This window comes from Colius striatus, chromosome 2 (assembly GCF_028858725.1).
Source record: "Colius striatus isolate bColStr4 chromosome 2, bColStr4.1.hap1, whole genome shotgun sequence".
Taxonomy (NCBI): Eukaryota; Metazoa; Chordata; class Aves; order Coliiformes; family Coliidae; genus Colius; species Colius striatus.
In genome coordinates this window covers 35,121,492-35,146,873 of record NC_084760.1, presented here as the reverse complement: position 1 = coordinate 35,146,873, position 25,382 = coordinate 35,121,492, and the positions used below count along the sequence as shown (strand labels likewise).

The 25,382-nt window shown below is 39.4% G+C and overlaps 1 protein-coding gene across 3 annotated transcripts in view; it reads left to right on the top strand.

Annotated features, from left to right (window-relative positions):
* Positions 1–1,585: 1,585 nt before the first annotated feature.
* The window catches only part of CYRIA (CYFIP related Rac1 interactor A), a 58,041-nt gene continuing 34,244 nt past the window's right edge, over positions 1,586–25,382 (top strand). For 2 of the 3 annotated variants that reach the window (XM_061989704.1, XM_061989702.1), the window contains exons 1-3: positions 1,586–1,730; positions 18,776–18,826; positions 20,613–20,678. In XM_061989704.1, coding sequence (XP_061845688.1) covers positions 20,624–20,678 — 55 coding nt within the window. In that variant the 5' untranslated portion in view covers positions 1,586–1,730; positions 18,776–18,826; positions 20,613–20,623. The remainder of the gene's footprint in view (positions 1,731–18,775; positions 18,827–20,612; positions 20,679–25,382) is intronic. The other variant, XM_061989703.1, reaches the window with a different exon arrangement.

Below are 25,382 nucleotides of genomic sequence, written 5' to 3'. Positions count from 1 at the left end.
ACAAAAATGTTTTTCTGGCTAAGTCCCTAATGCATTCAGATCAGACAATCTGAAAGCACACATAACATGCACTGAGTGAGAATATTTCCAAATGATGCGTGACAGCTGCCTCTTCTTTTAAAGACATGTCCATTATACAGCAGTCAGATGGCATGCCCTAGAAAAATAAGTAAAAGAGGACATTAAGCTGCTAGCTGGGAATCTGAGGTACAGTTCTCTCTCCTGGTTCAAGTTTTCCATGTGACTGTTCTTCCTGCTTGAAAGTGGAGCAATGCTATTTACTTCTTTTAAAAGGTACTTTGAGACTTGTGGATAAAAAAATGCAAGCCAGCAGCTTAGTGTTCTACTAAGCTGGGTGCTGTAAGGGTAGCTACATTAAATGTGTGCTACAGTAACAGACACCAAACCTTTTAATAGACTATGTCATTTTACTTATTTTTTAACTAGAAAAATCGGAATTTTCAGACCAAAGGAGAACAACTCAAGGGCATCTGGATACAGCCTGGGTAAAGGCATGAAGTTAAAGCATGTAAGCAATGCTGCTATGGGACCCTGGCTCAGTGGGAGTGACAGGCCAGAGGGTCAAGTCTGCAGCAGATCCTACCTGCTTGCAGTTCTACCAAGCGGCTCGGCTTCACAATGCTTCAAAACTTGCCTTATTCATGAGAATCACACCTCTCCGGGAGCACAGGCCCTTTCTTGATGCGTCTGCCCCAGGCAGAATGCAGCTGTGAACTCTCAGGTTCTCTGCCACAGTGCTGTAATGGCTTTGTGGTCGGCATCATGGCTTCTCACATTTAAAAAGGCTGGGCAAGCAAATCCCTGGTATGAACAAATAACAAGATAGTTCTGTGCTGTTCTTCCAATATTGTTACTTGTAGGCTTCTTTTCTTTTTCCTTTCTTCCTGTAAATGGTGGCTTTTGGGGAAGGGGGAAACTAAGTGCTGCGTGGCCACTCTTGCAACTTTAACCTTATTTAACCCTTGAAAAGAGCAAGAGGAAGTACAAAGTATTTTCACGAGCTGTGAATGGACTCAGATCTGCTTTTGACGTCTCGAGGAAGTGCTGCCTTCTGCAAAGCCAGAAACGCAGAAAGACGTATTTGCAGTCCCCCTGAACTCACTCATTTAAACACACAGTCGCGTTCCCTCTCTCCCCTAAGACAGAGCTACCGCCCGTGACGGGAGGGTATCTCTGAAGAACGGGGCGGGTTTGGGTCATTGCTGATGCCTCCAGGCGGGGGTGCAGCACAACTATCAGCCTCGCATTTCCCTGCCCTTGTTTCTAAGCAGACCCCCCCTTCCACGCCGCCCCCGCTGAGCTGGGGAAGCCTAAGGGTCGGCCCTCGCGTACAGTCTGCGCGGAGGTGGGAACCCCCCCCCCGTCCATCTCTTCTCCCCGTTTCCCTTTTCAGAGCCGCACTTGCCCTTCCTCATCCTCCACCACCTCCGCGACCCTCCACCCCCTCCTGCCGTCCCCCCCTGCCTCGCCCGGCGCTCCCCGCCCCAGCCCGGTCGGCGGGAGGCGGGTCCGAGGCAGCCGCCCCCGCCCGCTCGCCCGCCCGGGGCCGTCCGCCGGCGGGAGCCGCACGCAGCCACCGCGGGGCGGGCCTGCCTGCCAGCGTCGCGCGGGGCCGGGCCGGGTCACGTCGCGCAGCGCCGGCAGCTGCATCGGAGGCACGGGGGATGGACACGGTGTCCCGGAGCGGCGAGCAGCGACGGGCAGTTCAGGTAAGCGGCGGCGGGGCCGGGTGCCGCCGCCCGCCCGAGGGCTGCGCGGGGGCGGGCGGGCATGAGCCGCCTCAAACGCTCCTTCCCGCAGCGCCCCCCCGTATTAGCCTGCCAGAAGCAGGGTGGGGACGGGTCTTGGCAGCCCCTTAGCTTTCTTCACCCGAGGGTGCACTCGCCCCTGCCCTTTCCTCTGCCTGGAGCCATCGCAGCCGCCTTTGTGCCCCTCGTCGGCTCAGGGTCACCCCCATCGGACCCGGGGGCGGCCTGGTGGCGGGGCCCGGGGCAGACAGGCGGTGGCGGGGGGGGACGCCTGGGGATACAGCCAACTGTTGCCTGGGAAAGCGTCGGCCCCAGACCGTTGCCGGCTCCTGTAGCACCGCGGCGGTGAGCACTGGGAGGGCTCGCTTCGCCTTGCTACCGGCAGTGTCGGGAAAGGCATAGGTCGTGATGCGAGCCTCCACGGAGATCCCCCACTTGGCTTTGCCCCAGCGTGGGGGAGAGGCTTCTCCCTGGCACCAGCGCTCCAGGGTGGAAACGGCTGGATTTCCGTAGCCGGACGGTGGATGCCGCAGTCGCCGCGGCTGCCGGGGAGAGTAGCGCTGGTGCGGGACCGGCCCCCGGCCGCCCCCAGGCCTGGGGAAGGCTGGCTAACGGCCACGGGCGGAGGACATCAGTCCAGCGCCGCGTCGTAGTGCCTGACTGGAGTACGTACGGCTCTGCAGTGGTCTGGGGAGAGAGGAGCATTGAGCTCACAACTTGGGCTCCACCGAAAACTTCCTACTCCAGCTGCGGGTGGTTGTTGGATGCAGGGTGCTATAAAGGCATAGGCATGAGATGGAAAACACGATCTGTAATACTGCATTCATCCCGTTGTTGGAATCTCTGTCCATGTTGAGATATGTTACAGTGAGCAGATACCACGCTTGCATCTGTTCTTCCTAGTATTATTTTTTTTCCTGATTGAATTTCAAGACCGTTTAGCTTTAATTTTATTTATCTGGGTATTGTTATGCCCAAGTCTTGATAATACATGACACCACTTATTCGCTGGCAACACAGCAAGGCTCTTAACTTTACATGCTTTCAGTGGTATTGCTAATAACTTGCCGAGGGTGGTGATTTGGGTTGGTTTCCAGCCGGTTCCTGGTAGTCTTTAATTGCCATACAGACTGTCTTTACACTTTTTTTGTTTACCAGCTCCTAAAGGCAGTTTATATGTGCAGGGAGAAAGGGTAAGTTAAGGGAGACAGGGATGTTTCTGCTTTGCTTCTCCCGTTCTTGCCATTTGCAAGGTCAGGGGGAAAAAAAGTGAAAACGACTTTGGCTGTGAACTCTTTGGTGGGGAGATCTGGAATGAAATGCTGTTATGACTTGAGGTTGCCTTGTGGGCAAAGAATTTCACATGCTCAGCACTGCTCTGCAAAAATACCCCAACTCAAATTACAGAGGGAAGAACCAAGCTAATACTTCCTTTTTCTTTCTTAGGCATGCTTTTATATTTTTAGAACATGTAAAGAAGTCTTATACATGAGCAATGTACTAGTTGGTTTGTGGTTGTGTTGTTTTGATTTTTTTTTTTTTAAGGAATAAATTTTATAATTTCTCATGTTTGACTCTCTTTTCCACTCCCCTGTAATACCGCTACACCTCACCAGGCCTGAATGGAAAAACTAATGGTACAGGCCTGCTGCTCATGAATTTAGCTTACCTATGGTAAACTTTAAAAACAATGTTCAATGAAATTAAATTACAGATTATGGGAACAGCATGAGGGGTTTGGCTTAAAGTCATTAGAAGTGTAAACTAGCAATAAAGAATAAAATTCTTCAACTTTTGAACCAATGCAGTGTAGTATATCTGGTCTTCGAGCTTTCGCATAAACTATGGCAAATGTAAGCAAGGCTCTCAGGGTTATTTATATGGTTCCTTAATGACTGCCCAGTATTTTATTGTATCTTGCTCTGTATTTTTTTCACTACCTTCTTGTGCTGTTTTTTGCAGTGACGCTTCATTTCTTTTCCATGTACTTCTGTAGTTTGTTAAAAACAGAAAATAAACCATGAGTAATTAAAAAAGCAATGTATGCCATTAATTAGAATAAAAAATACTTGGTTAATTCACAAAGGAAAAATAGTGATCATCTTGGATACTACTGCATAGTTACTGTCAGCAGATGTCATTTTGTTGTAATAGTCTATTAGTGAATTTTGCAGTGCTGGGAAGATATCTCATTGTTAGTGTGCTTAGCTTGTCTTCATGACATCATTTTTTGACACTGTTTTGTCAGGCTGAAATATTTTGTCCTCAGCAGTATGGTAGTCTCACAAAGACACTGAGGATTTGCATGTGCAGTATGTTGCAGCTTTCTATGTTATGTGTTACACAAAACACATTTGCCATACTTTTAACAGAAACCGCATTACATACATTTACAGATACTATACGTAAGACCACTTTAACAGGTCATATTTATATATATTTCCAAATACCCTTTTCATTAAAACTTTTGGATAAACTCTGAAAGAGTTTTGTAGAGTCACTGACCTATAGCACTAAGTGCTTGATGCATGCAGTAGCACATGAACTTCATCATTCAGTTCATATTTTGTACAAGACAGAAAAATATTCTTCCATATGCAAAACTTGTATGCAATCCAGACACCATTAGGTCTCCTATTAAATCCTTGGAGACAGAAATTGAGTATGTCAATGTAACCTGTAACACCAGTGGGCAGGAGAATTTGCATACTAATAATATATGTTGATTTGAAGGAGCCAAAACCTCCTAGTGTTTCCTCTTTACTGAATTCAATGTGTATTTGGATCTGTTTCAGTATTATCAATCATTCTTTTTGCAGTGCTTTCTACTTGTGTTATCTAGGAATGCAAAACAGTAACATTAAATCAGAGGAAACAGTTTGAAAGGCATTAATTAAAATATTTAATATATAGAACATCTTGAGAGTTGAAAAAATGCAGTCATGAATGTGAATTTTGTTGTTTAAATTAAAATTGTAATAGAAGCTGCTATGCACTCGTGTGAATGATGATGAGAGTGATGTGAATGATGTGAGATGTACAGGTCCTAATTCTTGTGAAGTACTGAATTTTCAATTTTTCTGCTTTCACAGAATTCCAATTCACACATCCAATTAAAATGAGAAACATGTCTTATTTTCTGTCTTTATGTACTGCTTGATATCAGTTCTTGATTGAAACTGATAGCAGTAGTTGCCTCTACAGGAAAAATAACAGTAAGAGATGTAGGACAAATACCTTTTAGGACAGATATGACCCAGAGCAGCACTGACACACAGGTTCTTGACAGATTTTCATTTAGCATTCTGGATTTTAAATGTTTAGAAATAATCTCATGCTTGATATCATGATGTTGACATTAAGTTAAATATCTGTCATTCTTACCGTAATTCAGGAATAATTACTTCTGCATGCTGAAATATTCTTCTCTAATTTATTAATTTGTCAGTAGACTGAAAAACCAGTGCTCTCTAGGTGTTAATTTTATCCCTTTTTTTCCTGTCTATGATAATACTTCTGTAGGACTATTTGTACTGGCAATGGATAGGTTGACTCTTAACATCACGATTTGGATGATTGGCAGTGCAAACAATGAAGCTAATACCTACATCCGAAGCTTATTGTTGAGTAAATATGTGTAAGGAATTTGTAAAGTTTCTAAAGTAGCAAAAGTTGATTTTGCACGTTCAAGTAGCAATGTGACTTGTAATAAGCACATAACACCAGAAGTGCTGGTCTAGTTTGATTAATGTTAATAACTGTGGTTATGTCCCTCAAACCTGATGAGTAACACTGATATGAGATGGAACCTATCATGCCTAGAATACGGTGTGGAGCATACTGGGATCTGGAGTTTGAACCCTTGTTTGATTTTGGTGAGCTATGGATGACAAAATTGTAGATGGGCATTGGAATTCACACAATGTAGTAACCGAGTGGAGGTTGTTTGGTGTCTTTAAGGCAATGTGTAGATTTACATTGCTGTCTTAGACAAAAGCCTTTCTGTACTCTCCTCTAGCTTTCTGATACACATAGGTTTAACTTAAAATTTAAGTAGTTGTTAGAAGCTTTTTATAGATATATTATTTATGGGATTTTGGAGGGGAAATCCTTCTCCATGTTGTATTACAGCTTTAATTCATAAATTGAGTGGCCTATTTTACAATTAGATGCCAGAAGCTAAGGTTGATGATCTTAAAACTTAAGTCTGAAAGCACACTGTTAACTGTATTTTTTACTGTGAAAAAAAATCAGATGCACAGGGCTTCCTTTCTTCATCTATCCAGAGATGCTACCACTGTGACTGTTCTGGAGAGTGGCATCCATTTAGCCTAACTGCCTTTGGCATCCTGAGATGGGAATGCTCCCTCAGGATTTGAAGCTTGTTTTGCTAAGAAATAAGTATTCACTCAAACTTTAAGAAGCCACATTTGCAATGATGTTGCTCCTTCTTTTCCTTGTATTTGATGGTGCACTAGTTACATTTGTTACTCATGAAGTCTCTGGCCTCTTTTCAGCTTGAAGTAACTTGAACTCACATCTTCCTCTTCCCAAAAGAGTCTGACAAGCAGCATGTCATACACTGTCCTTTATTTCACCTGCATCTGTGTTACATAGAGAAAAAAATAATTAGGTCAGAGTGTGACTGCTGCCCTGTGATTAAGGCATTAAAGTGAGGGACGTCTGGTTTTCATGGGTGTTTTGTTCTTTCATCCAGTAAATACTTTTGCATTTCATATCTTCAGCAGGAGTCTGTATAGGACAGGCTCTAGTTTATGGGTTAGGGCACTACTGTGGCATGCAGAGATGTGGTTGTGAGCCAGCCTATCAACCTGGAAAGAGCCTACCACCCAATTTTACTTCCTCTGTGGTAGCTTTCCTGATGAGTTTAAATTGCTCAATAGTGTTCAGAGGCATGCTACTGCCTTCTCATCTGAAACTCAACGTTACATGGCTCCTTTCCTGATCAACTTGTGAAAGGGATGACTTTGTATCTCGATCCTGGGGAGGCCTGAGGGTTTTACAACCCTTTTTAATAACATAGGTACCTCTTCAAAACATAGGTGATAATTAGGGTACAACCTTCACAGCTCTGTTTCCTATAGGTTAGATAGTTTTCTACTTACTGTGCTAGTTATCTTAATTTTCATTATATACCCAAATTTATTGTAGCGATGCTAAAAATTAGTCAGAGAGTCCATTTTGTCCTTTTAGTCTCATATGGTCTTATAAATGTAGGTATACATTTTTTGGGGATGAAGGACAGAATTTGTTAATACTTGGGGTTCTTCCCTTCAGGAGAAAGTATTTTGTCATTAGAACACAATTTGAACCTGGTTGATTCAGTTGTCCAGCACAGCCATCTCATCCTTGCTGAGATGCTTTAGGGCATCCACTGCATCTACGCTTGGCTAGCAGATGCAGGATGGCCAGAAGATCCATGTCCTGCTTGGACTAGCACCTACTGGGAAGGCAGGATATTTTAAGACAGCATGGTACTATTTGCCCCTGCAACTGCACTGAGCCCAGTAGTGTCCTAAGACTGTTGTTATCCAGGCTGAGTGTGGTTAGACTGAGGAGAGGGAGGAAGGGTTTCTTTTCTTGTTTTTCAAAGATATTTCAAAGAAAACCTGCTTTCTGTTTTGTTTTCTTTATTATGAGTGTATTTGGTACCTAGCCTGATCCTTATAATTTTCGTGTTGCCGTTGCCCCAGATTAAATCTGGAAGGTTAGCTTGAGTTAATGGCTTTCTGGCAAGAGGGAGAAAAAGTTCATCTTCTGGTTTCTCTCATGCATATTAATAGTGATGTGGGGCAAAAATTCATTACAGTTGGTTGTTATCTGGTATGGAAATACTGAGTGATGGTGCCACTTACGGAGCTGAATTGGTTTTGGAAAAGAAGGAACATTTCTCTCTGGTAACTGATCCATATGATCCTATCTCCAGTAAATTGATTCCAGAATTGTGTTTAAATAGCCTCCATGACAGATGTGCAGTGGTATTTATTTGGTACAGATGATTTGCTGGCCCTAATATTTTCAGAAGGCGTTCATTTAATGCTGTGGAAATTGGGGGAACGAGGCAATAGGGAGGGGGAAATTTTATAGTAATATTCCTCAATTGTTCAAACCTTTTTAGATTTTAGAAGGCTAGGTTGTTAAATTTGTTACATTTTATTTCCATAAACAGTCTGTTTATGCCTCAGTTATACTTTCTGAATACTATACATGGTCTGACTCCTTGTACAGTATTGTTTTGTAATTGCTGTTTTGTTTGAAGGATCATCTGTAGACTGTTGGTGACTCCTTCAGGTAAAGATTTGATGGCAGAGATTTAATGGCAGACATTGGCATCTTTAGAAGCTTCTGGAAATAAGTCTATCATCATTTCACTAATAATTGACGGCAGCAGAGGAAACAGGAGCTCATACTCTGCAACCATTTTTCTTGTGTTTTTATTATTAAAGCATAAATGCCCTGTAAAACTGGAACACTTCCCTCACCCTCTCATAAGACTGTGCTGCAGCAGAGCTTTGCAGTGCCAGTTACTGCGGGGACAGTTTGCTGTTCCAAATGAGATCATGATGGGGATGCTAGAAAATTCATCTCTCTCAAAATGTGTTTCATGCCCTGAATACTTGAGAGATTTTGTTAAGAGTGCAATACTTAATTTTATAGGATTTATGTTTTTAATTAGAGAAGGTGTTAAAAAAATCACTATTTTGTATCAACGTCTCTTGTATACAAGAAGAAAATAGAAAGTATTTCCTGATCTCAAAGTATTTTGGGAATATATTGTTTGTAGAACTGATTCGTATTTCTGCAAATAGATAATCTCACTATTTTTACTTTTTCCTAAAAGCCAGAGAGAAAGCACATGTTAAGATGTCTTAGAAGTGTAGATAATCTTCTTGTCCATTTTTATACTGTGAGACAAAAAATTATTGAGATCTGTCTACTTACACTGTTGTTTCCGTGAGTTTTTGATTCATTATGGCACAGACAGTATCATGTTGTCCTTTACTGAACTAAAAGTAAATCTGCAAAAAAAAAAAATCCTCTTTTGTTCTGCTGCTGAGGAACACTGTGGGCTGCCAAATGCTGGCAGTCTGAGTCACACAATCGTAATATAGTGTTTGTACTTTTGCGGTTGCTGTTATTCAGTGTCTTCTAATTTATTCATAAGGGAAAGGGACACCTACAGGTTAACATCCAGCTTCTTAAAGAAATATTCCCTGTTTATACTGACATAACGTTTGTTGAAAGAGAACTAAACAGACACTGATAATGCTTCATATCTTCCAAGGAGCAAATGGTAACCTCTAACAATAAGAAATTATATATACACTTGTATATTTAACAAATTACATTTGCTGTGTAAGAGCAATATTAGATATTTTTTAAAATGATGATATTAAACTCGATACTGAACTCTGCTGTTGTGGCCATCTGATCTAACCTGATAAAGATCTGATAACCAAGGAGACCATTTCCTTCCTTAACAAAAAGAAAAAAAAAAGGAAAAAAAAAAGTTTTAAGGACAACAACTCTGACCCTGGAAATTCTTATCTGTGTTTTAACTCTGATGTGTGGGCTGTGACCCAGCAAGCATAACTCATGTAATTGAATTCAGTTTTTTCAGGATCACTCCCAAAGCAAGCAGTAAAATATTGAGTTGCAATATTAAAATGAAACTCAGAATGACAGCTGAAGGAAAGCAAGGTGGTTCTGAATCAAGGTTGACAAAGATGTTCCCTGACTGTACAGAAAATGTGTGCAGGTGTCCTGTGGGTGGCTGTGCTACACTATTGTGTACGCTTGGGTGAGAGATGGGAGTTCTTACAAATTCTTTATCGCCTGTACACGGAGAGGAGATGTGTTTCCTTCTAAGTTCTCAATTCTTTAGCTATTTACGGGTAGGAGTCCTCATAATTGAGGCTTTTAACTGTAATATTGGTTATTGAAGCAGAAACAATGATTTCTTCCTATTGATATAAGAACAGCAAGGCTTTTTTTCATTTTTTGCCTGATATGTAGGAAATTTTGAACGTTATTTACCTTTCCCTTGTGTTGAGCTAGTAAAATCTTCACATTGTCTCAAAAAAGGCCAAATTGGGTAAGTCAAATTAGTAACTTTCCCCCACTCTGTCTTGGGTAAAGGAGGGTGGACTGAGCGGGATGTGGGCAGGGGGCCCTAGAGCAGTGTGGGACATACATGGAAAGGCATGTGGCAGAAAGTATTACCACTTTAATTGCTGCTGTGTTTCATACTTGCACTACAGCTGTTTCCCAAAGAACAGGTTTGAATACTATTGATAGGACATTCACTTAAAGGATATGGTGGATAAGCAAATGCAAATTTATCACACGTGTTTTATCCTTTACTTTTTTAATACATTCTCTAGTGATGAGTTCAGCGTGAAACACTTGGTGGCATGTAATTATATATGCATTAAGTAAATGGCACTTGGCTCATGGTATCCCCCTTCTCTGGGTATATAATTTTAACGCATTGAGGTAGAGATGAGTGAATAGTACAGCTCTGAGCTTCTTGATTCATGTGGCAATGCAGGCCTGCTCTGGGTGCTAACTTCCTTTCTTCTTTTTTTTTTGCCCATAAAAGGAGAAAAGTGCTGCCATATGACTCGCTTCAGAGAGAATCACAAGACGAGCATGGAGGGGGGAGGAGGTTATTCAGGTAGTTTTTTTTCTTGTACAGGGTACAAGACGTTCTGCTTTGTGTATAATGTGACATTACGAGCACAGTATGTGGCAGTATTAATTTTGCACTATTAAAAACTCTTATCTCCAGTTTAAAAAAAAAAAAAGACTATTCAGGTGATTCTCTGAATACTTGCTCAGAAATTAAATCTGCATATCTTGGTACCTTTCTGTGACTGAAGAAGTCCTTAAGCCCACTTGCTCTGCAGTCTTAACAATGACTTTCAGTGTACAGTAAAGCAAGAGTTGCCTGAATTCCTTTGACATATTCTGACAAAAGGCGGAGCTCTCCTACTTCATGAGGGTCACATAGAGAAAAGGCAATTAACAGCTTGTGGTGGGTTAGGCCTATCAAGGAGCCAAGGACCAAGTTAACTATAAGTACTGAGGGCCTCTGGAATGCCCTAAGGACAGAGAGGGCACAGTTGCCACTTGTGGTCCCAGGCAAAAGAGGCAAGACTACTCAGCTTGGGGAAGAAAACAGAAATTAATCCACCACCAACAAAAAAACCCTCATAAACCTCAAAAACATAACAGAAAACAACTCTGAGTGGTACAGTGATGAAGAGCACAACCAGCTCTTTAAGACCACCTTCTCCCTACCCCTCCCCTCTTCCCAGGCTCAGAGCCCTGATCCTGGTGGTTTTATCTCCTCCACCTGTGAGTGGCTTGTGGGCCGCAGACACACACACAGGAGGTGGAGAGGAACTGCATGTTCTCGCCACAGGTTGCAGCGGGTTCTGTGGTCCAGTGCTCCTCTTTCCTTCCTCCTTTTTTGACTGGGGGGTCTGCATGGCTGCCTCGGTCTTTATCACTCCTACACCTTCTCTTTTGGCTCAGCTTTCACCTCAGAGCCTTGGGAGTGTTCTGAGCCAGAACTGCTTACTGGGACCAGCACTGCAGCTCCCTCCTCCTGTTACCAAGCGCAAAACAGCTCCACACAAACCAATGACATTAAGTAAATTTCACTCAGCTTCTGCCATGGTTTACTGTGTGGTGTTTGGTGGGCTCCTGGTTTGGCATCAGTGTATAGCCAGCACCAGGATGGTCTCAAGGTGTCAGCTTCAATTGTGCTGCCTGCTGATGTCCTTCACGTGTGTTTGAAGCCATCTCTGAATGATTCACAGTATTGATCAGCTTGGGTTTAGTCAGCTGTGTATGTTTCCTTTACTTAATAATGCTGGGAAATGACTTGACATGGGGTCATGTAAATCAACTCTCTTTTTCAGAAATCACAGCAGAATGGATCTACCTGTTGAAACCAGACTTTTTACTTTTAGAACTGTGAAAAGTGGAGATCTTTGACCCAAACATTTACTTTTTTAAGAACCTAAGGTTTTGTCGAGGAGTCCAAAGAAAACTGGAGAAAATGAAAGGTTTATTAATGAGCAGTCATTAGCATCATCCTTTTCTACTGTCACTGTAAAAATCTTGGGAACAGAGCAACAGAACCATACTAATTCTGAATCTAAAGTCACTTTTTCTTCCAAGCTGATTTATTTTTATTTTTTTTTCTGCATCAGAACTAGGATGTAGGCCAAGATCTGTGAGAAGCAGATGTCTGTCTCATGCCAGCAGTGTTATCATTGCTGGGATTTAATAAATTTGTTACTTTGCTTATGTGGGAAGATTTCTGTTGTGTTGTACGTTTGTAGTTGTTTTTCTTGGAAGTTCTGATAGTGAGCTTTTTGCTTAACTGGAGTGATGGTCTGTAGTCACAGAATCACAGAATGGGAGGGGTTGGAGGTGACCTCTCATCTAGTCCAACCCCCTTACTAAAGCAGGTCCACCTAGACCAGGTCATATAGGAATGCGTCTGGAGGGATTTTGAAAACCTCCAGAGAAGGAGACTCCAAAACCTCCCCAGCAGCCTGTTCCAGTGCTGTCACCCTTACAGTAATGAAGTTTTTCCTTCAGTTTAAGTTGAACTTTCTGTGTTCCAGCTTTTGTCCATTACACTTAAATACATTTTAGTCAAACGTTTGTGTCAGTGTTGTGGTAGGTGTGTTATCTTTCAGTCTTTTTTAAAGACAAGTTATACCTGTAGTTCAATTAAACTATTCCCAGGTAAGTCAGGATGTGGGAATTCATCATCTCCAACTATTAGGTTGGAGCAGGTGGTTATTAGGTAGACTATTAGGTAGTCTCAATGGAGCAGATTGGCAGCCAATACTCTTAACAGTTATAAATGGTTGATCAAGGTTTTTATAGAATGGTATGCAATTTTGTCAGTGTCGTGGTGAATTGGCTTTGACTGGATGTTCAGGTGCCCACCAAGCCACTCTGTCACTCCACCTTCTCAACTGGACAGGTGGGAGAAGACTTAACTATGGGCTTACATGCCTAGATCATCACTTAGTACCATCATGGGCAAAACAGAGCCCATGGGCAAATAAGAGCAGGATAATGAGAAAAACAAACACCTTCCCCCCAACCCTGCCTCCTTCCTTGGCTTAACTTCACACTCCCTATTTCTCTGCCTCTTCCCCTTGAGCAGCACAGGCGGCCAGGGAATGGGGATTGTGCTCAGTTTATCATACATTGTCTGTGCCGCTCCTTCCTCCTCATGCTGTTGCCTTGCTCCAGCATGGAGTGCCTCCCATGGGAGACAGCCCTTCATGAACTACTTTAATGTGAGTCCTTCCCTTGGGCTGCAGTTCACAAACTGCTCCAGTGTGGGTCTCTTCCATAGGCTGCAGTCTTTCAGGAACAGACTGCTCCAGCATGGGCTTCTCTGTGTCCATGGGGTCTCAGGTCCTGCCAGGACCCCTCTCCAGCGCAAGCATCCCAAGGGGTCATAGTCTCCTTTTGGCATCCACTTGGTCTAGCATGGGGTCCCTCCTCAGGCTGCAAGTGGATCTTGTGCTACCCCGTGGCCTCCATGACTGTAAGGGAAGGGCCTCACCATGGGCTGCATCATGAGCTGCAGGGCAATGTTTGTTCTGGACCTGGAGCACCTCCTCTCCTCCTTCTTCTTGATATCTACAGGGTTGTTTCTGTCATGCATTCTCAATCTTCTCTCTGACTGCAGTTGCATATTTTTTTCCTCCGTTTAAACAAATTATCCCAGAAACACTACCACCATCACTGCTGGGCTTGGCCTTGGCCAGGGGTCTGCAGCTCCCCTCTACCAAAACCTTGGCACACAAGCCTAATACACAATGCTATTACGTTTTTTAAGACTACTTCAAAGTAATGGGAGTTGGGAATGGAGAAGCATGTAGTGAGATGCTCTTATAGATAAGCACTTTTGAAAGGGGTGTGTGTTTTTGTACTTTCAGTGTAATTTGTTAGTACTGTGACACTGCATAATTACCTGTATGTATACAAAGTTTTAAACAGTGATTTTGCTAAGTATTATATTTATATCCATATTTGTACCATGGTAGTTGTATTTTCCTCTGGAAAATTTTTATATGCCTCTGCTGTGCTTACAAAGACTTTTAGATTGTGTTTCTTTTAGTGCAAAATAAAAGTAACTGTTTTTCATTCAGGTTTGCACAAAATTTTTTTAAGTAAATATGTTGGAATTTCTGACTCAGAAACAAATTTGTGAAGATGTATCTAAATTTTCAATATACTGAAAACACTATAGTTTTTTTTCCTGATGCTAATAAAAAGTGAATTTCTTCCTTGTCCACCACCCCTACATAAGTCAAGTTTGGAGAAACAGAGCCTTAGTTGCTGTGCACTGGGATGCTGTCAGTAGAGTTAGCCCGTTTTATACCAACTAACAGGACTAATGTTTTTGTGGCAGCAATTCAGGCTTGCTGAAATTAAGAAGATAGGTACTCATCTTCATTCTGTCTGAACACATTTAAAAAATGCAAAACCTAGAGAGTCCTAATTTTCACCTGTGCTACATATAATGCACGTAGAACAGAAATGCTCAACTGTTACGTGTTCATTTTGGTTCTGTTGTTTTGGTTTGAAAGCAGTAACCACCTAGGTGAGGATGTGATATTAAAGCCAGAAGCTATTATGCCTGGAAAAGGTGACCTGTTAATTCTGAAATGCATTGGCTACTTATGGAATTAACTTCTAAAAATGATGTTTTCCAGAAGCAAGTGGATACTATAATTGTGATGCATGTTCATAGTAGAAACTAAATAAGGAATGGATATGGCACACAACTGTACTGTTACATTTTTAGTACTGTTCGTGACACAGTTTTGCTGTGTGCCAACTAACACTCTCCCAGATAATGCCCAAGCATAGTTCTGGGCTTAGAAGAGACAATGGACCATTTCCAAAAAGCTGTTTAGATTTGGCCAGGCTGTTTTGGAGGAATAGGTTTTCAGTTGTACAGCCATGAGCGGTACCATGCGCACTCATTCCAAGCCCAGAGCATGGCTATGTGGCCTGGTCTGCTTTATTTTCTGGCATGTATGTGGCCACAGATCTGGCTTTCCAAGAAGCTAGGATTCAGCAGCTTCTTTGGGAAGGCAATGGCAGGATTATCGTTGTATGTTGGGAAGAGGACAAGAAATTCTATCAAACCTGAAATGAGAAGCAGTGTCTGGAAGGCTATAAAAATAATCCAGAACAACGTAAAATCATAGAATAAATAAGTTTCATATTGTTTTCATAAGAAAAGCCCCAGGGAATTCACAGGTGTAATTAGCCATTTTGAAAGTGCTATTAGAAAAAAAAATCTATGAAGAATTATGGTCTGGCATTTTAAATCAAAATGAATAAATGAAATACAAGCAGATGGCATCTACAGTGTCATCAACCAGGGGATATATATACTGACAGCAGTGTAAAATTTATCCCTGTCCTAAGCTTTGCCTTTCTAACTGAAGGAGCAGTAGCAACCTGCTAGTGCAAACCTGAGTTGGCATGAGCTTGCAGTTTTCCCTAGGGAATTCCTGCCTCAAGCAGATGTTTCAGCCCTCTTCTAATTGTCTGATTGCTTCCTGTCAAGAAGATGCAAATCTAACTTTATAGTTAGCAAAAACTGCAGGGCATGGGTTTTTAAAGCATTATTAAAGCTATCAGCATCCTAATGACTTATCAGAGTCTGGTCCAACAGACAACTTCCCAGTTGACTTCAGTCCATGAAGCACTTCCAGCTGTCTCACTATCTCTTTTCTATAGGAGATGAAGAAGAGCTGCTGGAATGGCATAGGCTGCCTGGTGACAGTACTGGACACATCCTTCCACCTGACAGTGGTCCAGCAACCAGAAACTGAGCTCCCAGTCCTCTATCTAAATAGTATCAGCTTTGTTGTAAATGCTTTAATGAGGCTATGCTTTTTCTGTACATTACATTGATAAATGTGTTCTGCTGCTACTCCTTTTTATATCTTAAATCAAAATACAGATTCAGCCTCTGATGCACATTTCGCCTTATTTAACTTTTCTGTTTTGCCTTTGAACTATGACATTATGTAGTCCATTCTGTGATGCAAATTCACTTACCTCTTTATTTGCAAGTAGAATTAATTTAGCATCTTTGCTATTTATGCTTTGTTGAATACTGATCATACAGCCTTAATTATTTCTTACACAGCAGGAAACTTTCAAAGTAGCAGCTGTGTTTTGCTTTAAGTCAAATTGGTTGTGGACTACAACTGTTCAAATCCCTGAGTGCATAATAAACTTTACACCCAGCAGGTCTTCCAGACTACTATGCTGAGGGTACCAAACTGATTTCTATTTCTCATTGTATAAATGCATTTTAACTAGGGGTAGATTGACTTGACTATACTGGGTGTTACCAAACCAATAAAAGAGAATTTTCTCCTCTGCATTAATATGTGATGGCTTGCCTCCTTGCTGACATCTTTCCCTTAAAGCAGCATTAAGGTTTTTTTATAAGGTTTCCAGAGTGTCTGTTTATTTCTGTTTCTGTTTGTCATGCAGATATCTCTAAGAAATGGCCACTTTCCTTTCTTCCCAACTCCCAAATTTTCCCGAGAAGAGCAGTTGCTCATAAACATGTGTCTTCACCCCATGTTTATGTTATGTTTATGTGTTATAAGGAGTATATTGATCCTTAGGTATTTTATTAACATGTTAAAATGTTGTCCCTCTTCATTCCCTCTGGCTTTCTTATGAAAGACTCTGATACCAATCTTGGACTGTTTATCTCCATTTTTAAAGGAATATTAATTTTTAAAAAATCCCAATGTGAAAATTTGAAGCTCTTTCAGTCAGAGTAGTTTATCATCTTTCTCTCCCATGACACTTGCTTTCCCACTTGATGTCATCACTCGGAATGTCAAAATGTCTTACCTTAGTGAACTTGCCTTGCAGCATGTTCCACACAGTTATTGCCTGCAGAACAAGTAGTGCTTCCTGGCATCTGTTCATAGTCTTCCTTTTCATTCCCATTTCACAGCGTTCATGGTATTATATGTGAATTGGATTGGCAGTGTTTTTACATCCCGCTTGAGATTGTTTTAGTTTGATTTTGGCTTAGACTAAAAGAAATTTGGATATCTAGGATAAAGTTTTTAAAAGGTTAAAAAGCAGACTTCCGGAATGTAATACGTATTTTGTTAAAAATAACATTCAGTGCTAGCTACTACTTCAGTTGTGCTTAGCAATGCTACTCTGTTAAGTTGGAAAGTTTTTGTCATTTTATGATTAAACTGAACAAGAGATATACATTGATAGTTGCTGGGGTTTTGTTTCCAGAATTTAGTTTTTCCAAATAAAAATACAAAATAACCGTGCTATAGTCAACTTCCCAGTCACAGTGTGTAACCTTTTTATGAATATATTTCGCTGCTGTTACATGAGAGCTGCTTGTTGCCAGCACTGTTTTCTCCAAATAAGCCAAGTTTTGTAACAAAACAAATTGGTCTAACATAAAAATATAGAAATGATGACTATAATTCAAGAAAATTCTCATTTACTTTTATTTTGGTCTGTGTTAGATCTCAAGATTTTTAATTGGCTTATTAGGCTTATATGCTCTGAACATACGGTTTATTAAAACAATCCAATTGTCTTGTTTTGCAGTGTACAGATTCTAAAGTGAAATATCTTATATCATCTGTTCTTGCATCTACTTCACAGCTTTTATGCTATTTTATTTCTTACAGCAATCTTTTATCTTTATTCCAATGAGGTTTAGCCTGTTTTGGGTTTTTTTCTGTATCACTTGGCAAGCAGTTTAAGGAGTTCTGGCAAATTTTTACTATAATTTAACTTGTAAGTCTTGTTCTAGAATTAATTTTCCTAAAGAATATTTCTGTCTAAATACTTCTGTAGAATTTGGTGAAATATGTTCTGTGTGAAGGAGATGAAGTAGTTGTTCACTCTCAAATTATGATCTTTGTAGTCATATTTCAATTTAATACTTCCAGAAAGAAACAGAAATTTAGTACCTTTTTTCCTTTACTGACCTCTTTTTACTTTTCTTTCATGTGTTAATGGGTTGTAAATTTAATTAAACTGTGTTGGCTGTGGCTTCAGTGACTTAAAACTGATCTTTTCGCACTGACAAACTTCTGGGGCAGCTCAAATATATAGATCAAGTTCAGTTTCTTCTTCCTGCCTGTAATCCTTTCTCATAATTTTCATCCACTATGTTCTACCACCTTTGCTTTCTCTCATTTCTGGTAATAAATCTGCTTTAGTTTCTGCTTAACATTAATCCTACCTCATTGTTGCTTAACCACTCTTTCCACTTAAGCTTAATTGCATGAAGCTTGCAAAATACCTAAATGCTTAGTAATTTGAAGTTAATATGGTCCAATAAGTGGATATCTTCTTTGAAACTTTCCCACAGATGCTCATTTAATTACTGCTGGCTTGCTGGGTCAAGCGGGAAAGAATCATATTTTCATATATCTTCAACCAGTAAATGCTGTAGAAAACGATGGCTTTTGCAACCCAGTAGGGCCTGAGGGTCAGAAGTTCTGTCTTACTACATCACTGCTCCACAGGAAATGGTGATTTTCTGGGTTCTGTGAGGCACTTCCAGTCCTTTCCCTGTCCTGAGGTGTTCCTGCTTTGCCGGTTCTCTGATGCCTCCTTCCCAGCTTTCTTCCCATGTAAGCTGCATCACTCTCTGGAGTTAACTGTCTTAAACACAGTAACAGTAGTCTACTGTCCTGATGCACTGTACTATGAGATTAATTGACCTTTTTCTCTGGGTCTAACACAGTGTAGAAGCTGCCTTGCAACATTACCTGCAGTTTAAAAGAAAAGGGGAGGAGGGGGAAATGAAGATGTTTTGAAGGCATTGAAGTAACTTTTCTGATTTTTACTTACTAATTAAAGTAGTTTTAATAATAATGTTTCTTTTAAACAAATTTTAAATTTGACAGATTGCAGCCTCTGTCTAATTATCGAGAAGCCTCTGGATCAACTTCAACAAGGTAAGAGTCAACTCCAGTACTTTGTCTTGCACAGAACACCTGTCTAGCAGATTTAAATGTTGTAAATGATAAATGAATATTCATTCTGCCCTGAATGGCATCCTGTTTTGTAGTTTTAATGTTGCACCTAACTGATACTTTCAAAATGCTATCTGGGTATAATATTGTCGCCTTGATGTTTTTATTTGTTTGCTTTTCTTATTATAGAACAAAAACTGAGAATTCTTCTTCCCATGTACTTTTTTATTTACTCCCCAGTTTGTTTTGAATCATTTCACTGTTATTGTTCTGGTCTGTGTTAAACCCTTGGGACAGAATTGGCTTAGGCAGAGAACTAGATTTGTTCTCATACCCTTTGAAGTCCTAATTGTTTAATTTGGGGTTTTTTTAGTCCTTCTACTGCCATTTTTTTTTCCTCCCAAATCTTGACCAGGTTCCCATCAAACTCTCTAAAATATAAGTGCTAAAACATCCTCTGTTGCTACAGAACTGGACAGAATTTGCAGCCAGCAGCAAAATAAAGCAAGGCTGAAAGTAGACTTTTTTCCCTAGAAAAAGTGAGTTCTCTGACTTGACCAGCTACTAATTGGTACAAAGGTTTGTTTACACAGAGGAGCTATTCCTAGTTAGCTCCCTGTGTGGGTGCTCTACTTGGGAAATTAGTGTTACATTCTGATTTAATTTGATCTGCTTTTATAATGAATTGTTATCATTTGCAGTAAGGAACATATTTTTAGAAGAAAAAAAATATCCACACTACACCATCCCAGAGTTTCAAAGGATAATTCCTCTTTAGGCAGTGATTGAACACTCTTACTATTTAATGAATAAAAATCCATTATTAGATTAGAACCAGTTTTTAGTGCTATTTTCATAAACAGAGATGATGAAACATAACTATGTTTTTTTCAAAGCCAAAACTTAATTCAACTGATTTATGGACCTTATGACTTGGCCTCTGCTTTTCTGGAGTCATGAGGATAGTGAACCAGAATATCTGGGAGGAGTGTAGGGTTATATTAGTGTTGTGAAAGCTATGGTTGAAGTGAAAGTTCTCTTCCAAGCTTCTCTGTAGCGGATTTCTTTTTCTTAAGTTGATTTCACCTTTGTTTTGGGAGCAAACTTTTCATCTCTGTACTTTATTTTATTTAGAGAGTTCAAAAAGTAGCATGACTCCCTGTAGATCCTTATGAAGGGCCTGGTCCTCTTGTTTTTCCTCTCAGCCTCCTCTCTGCTTCCCCCTAACCACTTGCAGAATGAAATGATCAGCATTAGACATTTAAATTACATTATTTATTTCAGTAGTTTCCAAAAATTGGAAAATTAATTTCTGAACTTAGAACAGCTTTAACCATATTTCTTTCAAGGTAAATACTATTTTAGATAAATACAGCCTTTATAATTTTCTAAATGTTTTGGAGATATATTAACACGATCATTATTTCATTATTATTTCTTTTCATTCTTAATATAATGCACACCAGTACCAGTGGATGTTATTTTTCCTTTTCCTTTGAATTGGCAACAGCTTATTATAAAATCCAAATTAAATTAAATGTATTTTACAGAATAATATGGGATAAAATTTAGTTATCTGATTTAGTACCTGATCATTTCAACACAGCAGCATTTTTGAATGGTATTGCTTCAAAAATTTTTGGATGTACGGATTTCACTTTGAATACTCCATTGATTTCCTTTTTAAGCTAGAAAGTTTCATCTGAAAATTGAGAGGAGGGAAAAGCACAATGATCCCAAGTATAACCTTGAATGTTTTTCATAACAGACAGACGTTGAATGTTTAGCATCCTGTTTGGATTTTTGAATGTGAATTGGAACACTGTATTTCTAGGTAAGATGTAACCAATTACCTCCTTTATTTATGCATGAATTGTGAGAAAGCTAAAGAGTGCAATGTGCTGGACTTTGTACAGAGTGTTTATGTCTTTGTTGAATGAGTCCAATTTATTTAAGATTTTAGATAATAATAGTTGAGTTGACCTAAATGTTTATATTCCCTGAGAGAAATCACACCAGCAACTCTGCATAGTCTGTGTATGCCATTTAATTTTATTTTGGGTGCGTATTTTTATTAGCTTGTTGCCATTCAAAGTGATTAGTCCAGTTTTGTTTGCCCCTTCTTTTGCATCAACATCTGTACTCATCCAAGATGTGCTGGTTTAGGGAGTTTGCTGCTGAAAATCTACAAGATGGCCAAGACTTCTTGGAGGATTTGTCAGTTTAGACCTCTGCATCAGCTCGTTGTGGACTCAAACTAAGTATTGGTGTCGACAGAAAGAAATTGGTGTCAGTACTTGGAGCAACAAGTTATTTTATTGGCTTTAAACCTTGCTTATTTCTGCTCCAATAAGAGGTTTGCTACACGTGGAAGACTACAAAAGGGTTGTCAACAGCTGCAAACTTCAATATCTGAGGAGGAAGCAGTGATAGAGACAAGCTAGAAAATTTTGATTTGTAGATGTAATTACAAGAGAATTCGGCACTGAAGATTACCTTCCTCATCTTAGTGAAATCCTAGAGGTCATGCCAATTTGGCTCCTCGTGCTTACCACATAGATTATAGGGAACAGAAGAGAGATCTTAGTTCACACTTAACATGCAGCTGAGTTGTAACCAGCACCGAGTCGGGATTCCAGGGCTACAAGTTGCAAACACTGACTGTGGTGGTAGTTCTGTTCCAAACATGCTGCTGTTTGCCAGCCCTTTCTGGACTGCTGGGAAATGTGAAACGCATCTGACATTTGAGCTGGATGGTTGCAGCATGTTACACTTAACATTTGAAAGGGAATAACATCTTACTTTATTGTGGTAAATATGTCAGTGTGAGATGGTAGCTTTTATCCAGTGGTTTCTCTGAGAGATGCAAACTGTGGAGTACAGAGAGGATTCTTTAAGCTTACCCTACTTTAGTAACAGTGCTTGATGTCATTAACTCAGCTACTGTGAGAGGCATCCAACAAGCAATGCTGTGGGCAAATGACCACAAAAACTTAAATTTGTTGCAGGTAAAAACAAGGCCAGCATGACAGCAGCCCAACTGGCTTTCTGTCAGAACAAGTTTGCAGTACCGAAGTGAACTCTGGGATCTCAGTGGCTGTCTATCAAAGTAAAGGTGTTTGCTGATCACGTGGATGTTTTGTTAAAATAAATAAAGCCACCTGCAGAGGAAGGTGTAGAAATTATTTAAGGCCACAAAGGATTCCAGTGAACGCAGAACGGGCATAGTTGTAAGATGGCAATATTTCTGTTTCATTTCACTGTATGGACAAACAAACCCAGGTCCAAGGGAGCAAATGTATGTGAGGGGTGGAAGGAAAGACTTATGAAGATAAAAGGCTATAATCATAGCTTTGACAATTTCTGCAGTACAGGAAATTAGTCTTCTCTGCCTTGTAAACTACTGATATGATACTTGTGAGAACTGTATACTTAACCAGTGAAGCTACTTTGTGTATTTTATTTTTGCACCTAATTTTCTCTTTTAAAAGGCCTTCTAGCCTTCTGTTTTGTTACAGTAGTATGGAATTCAAAATAGGAATTATGTATATGACATACTTGTCCAATTTTATAAAGACAGCATTTCAACTAAAATTTAAGGCCCAGCCTACTTTCTAAATGATGGACAATTATGCGAGCTGGAGAGGATCACAAAAGTGAGTGCACTGCATGGGCTTATCCACCCTAATGGGTGGTATTGAGATGAGCTGAAAGGAGACCATAGAGACAGGTCAAGTAAAATGAAAAGGAAAAATAAAAATGGTTATAATGTAGATGAACACTTTAACATGTCAGAAGAAAGAGGAAATTATGAGAAACAAGGAGTGTAAAATGAGGAAACATTTGCTAAATTATGGATTCTTTTAAATTTAGTCCATAGAAAGTTAATATTACTACAGTGTTCACTGCTTTTATTTATTTCATTAGTAGCAAATAATAAACAGAGAGGAACTACAACTGGTAGGAAAAAAAAAAATCAGTATTTTTTTTACTTAATAATTTTTTGAAGTCCTAACTGTTTGCTATTAGAGACCTTCTATACAGATACTATTATAAATTATTTTTTCAAAATTAAGCTATTCAATATGCCTTTAATGACTTTAAAGATTTAGTCTTTCAGAAGACTGACAAAATACAGCTTGCAGAAGCATCTAGTAAATTTCTTCTAAAAGAAAAGGTTCTGAGAATAAAATCTTAATATGATGGTGACGGGCCAATAGTAATTTCTAAGTAGAAATGCAGCAGAAGGAATTATTTTCACCTGTATGTGTGAGCCATTTGAGCTGTGTTGAAAGTCTTACATGGTCAGATTTTTCATTTCTCTTAGCGCAGAGAGAAAGGTTGAGTCATGTGGCCTGTTTTTAAAATGACCAGTATCCTATGCAACTATTTTTAAAAAAGACGTGAAATATTGTTTTAATTCTTCAGAATAGGATTTTTTTCTTATCAGACTTCTATATATGTTTGCAGAAATGGTTTTGTGTGTACATATGCATGTGTACAGGAATCTATTCATGTTGAATTTTAAATGACCTTAAGAGGCAGGAGGACATGGTGTGGGAAGTGACCAAACTAGTTTTCAATTTCCTATTTCTAAGAATACATAGGAAAGTTTCTTACTTAAATGATAGTAAACAGAAGTCGAAAGATGAACTATGATGATATTATTCAGGTCTTTGGTAAATGTCTTTAAAATAGTAACTGGTAGGCAAGAATTAGGCATCATTTTCTACCAAAACCAGTGTGAGCTGATAAGATGAAGTTAGTGATTAAGGGAGAGCAACATCAAACATTGGTTCATTGCCAGGTGTTTTACAGATATAACGCTTAAATGTGTTTCAGGAAGAAATGTGAAAAAAGGTACTGTGATAAGGATAGTTGGATGCTTTGCATTGTTGGCCAGATGTGTGTTTGAAAGTAAAATGGGTCTACTCTTCAATCTGGAATTCAGCTTTAGGCCTGATTTTTGTCTGTAGTAATAGACTGTGACTCAGTTGGAGCCTAAAACTAAAATGCTATTCCTGAATTTTGCATCCTTAAAGGAGGAATGTTTCCCAGCAGGTGTTAATGATGAAGTGTTTGCTAATTTACAGCAGTGAACCTTCAAGAAGTTCTTGAAATTAAGGGTAGAATTTTTCAAAAGTTGCAAAAGACACAGGCTGTATTGAATTCTTCAGGAACAAAGGCTCTTAATTTTTCAACAGTAGCAAAAAGTAAGGCTTTTATTTTTTTTTTCAAATAGATTTTTCTTTCATGAAAAAATTGCACATTTTTTTCACAATGTTCACCTTCATTTATACAACTTGCTGACTTCCTTCCTCAGCTCCAGTTCTTCCTACACTCAGGGGTCAGAAAAGAGCTCCATCAACAAGCCACACAGCTGGCTGTCTCTCTTTCCAACTGGAACAAAGAAACAATTTTTTTAATGGCTTTTTCAGTTAATTGTAAACAATTTGGTTTTGGAGTCGCTGACTTGCAGCAAATGTTTGTCGTAGGCGGATGTAGAGGAAAAAAAGATTATGTTCTAATGCAATTTCTCTGTGACCAGTGGGGGAAAAATATCACTTAAAAAAAAAAAAAAAGGGATATCTTCATCCTTGTAGCATTGAAATATGCCCAGAATTTTGAGTTGCATGTGTAGGACACCTCACAAGCTTAAAATATATGCTTTGTTAACTTCATTTTCCTATACTCCCATATAAAATAGTACTCTTTTTTTTTCCCCTTTTATTTTCAGTAGCTGTTAAGGTATGAAGAAATTGACAGTGGTAAAAGATCAGAGACAAACAAGAAGAATAGGGTGAAAAAATAAATACTTTAAAATGACAGTTCTGTTCTCATACTTCTTTCTTGTATTTATACAATTCCTAAATGATTTTTTCCATAAACATTTCTCAAAAATCTGTATTCACAGACATTAATACTTAAGTAACATTTTGAAAATGAATCCTTAAATAATTAGTGAAATGCAGTACTTTTCCTGCTTTCCTAAGTATTGTAGGTTTTTTTTAGTGCCCTCTAGCTTTAGGTAGCATCAGTTCATCCCATGTATTAGACTTGCTTTTTTTTTGAAGTTTTATCTAAAGTAAACATTTACTGTGACTTTTGGTACTTTTACACTTCATAACAGGAAATACTAGAATTGTTGATGTACAGCACTTGTGAAACTTCAGTTACTTTTAAAATAACATTATTGCTTTATGTGTCTAAATTGGGCTTGTATCAATGAAATATTTTGATTACTTTAATATGTCTATCAAAATAGCTTTATTTCTAACCAGTCCTTCCTGCTAAATATTTGCAAATGTCTTGATGTGAAAAGTAATAATGGTAACACTGGTTTACTAATACATTTGACTGTTTGCAACAATGCCTAAATTTATGCCAACCTTCGATAAAACGATTCATCCAAAGAAAGTGTCTTTTATCAATGTCTGTAGGAAGTAAAAGGCCCTGTTACTGATTACTTTTTGTCAAATTTAGGTGTATGGGTTCATATTGCCACTTAGTGGACAGCAGCATTACTGCAGGTTTTTTT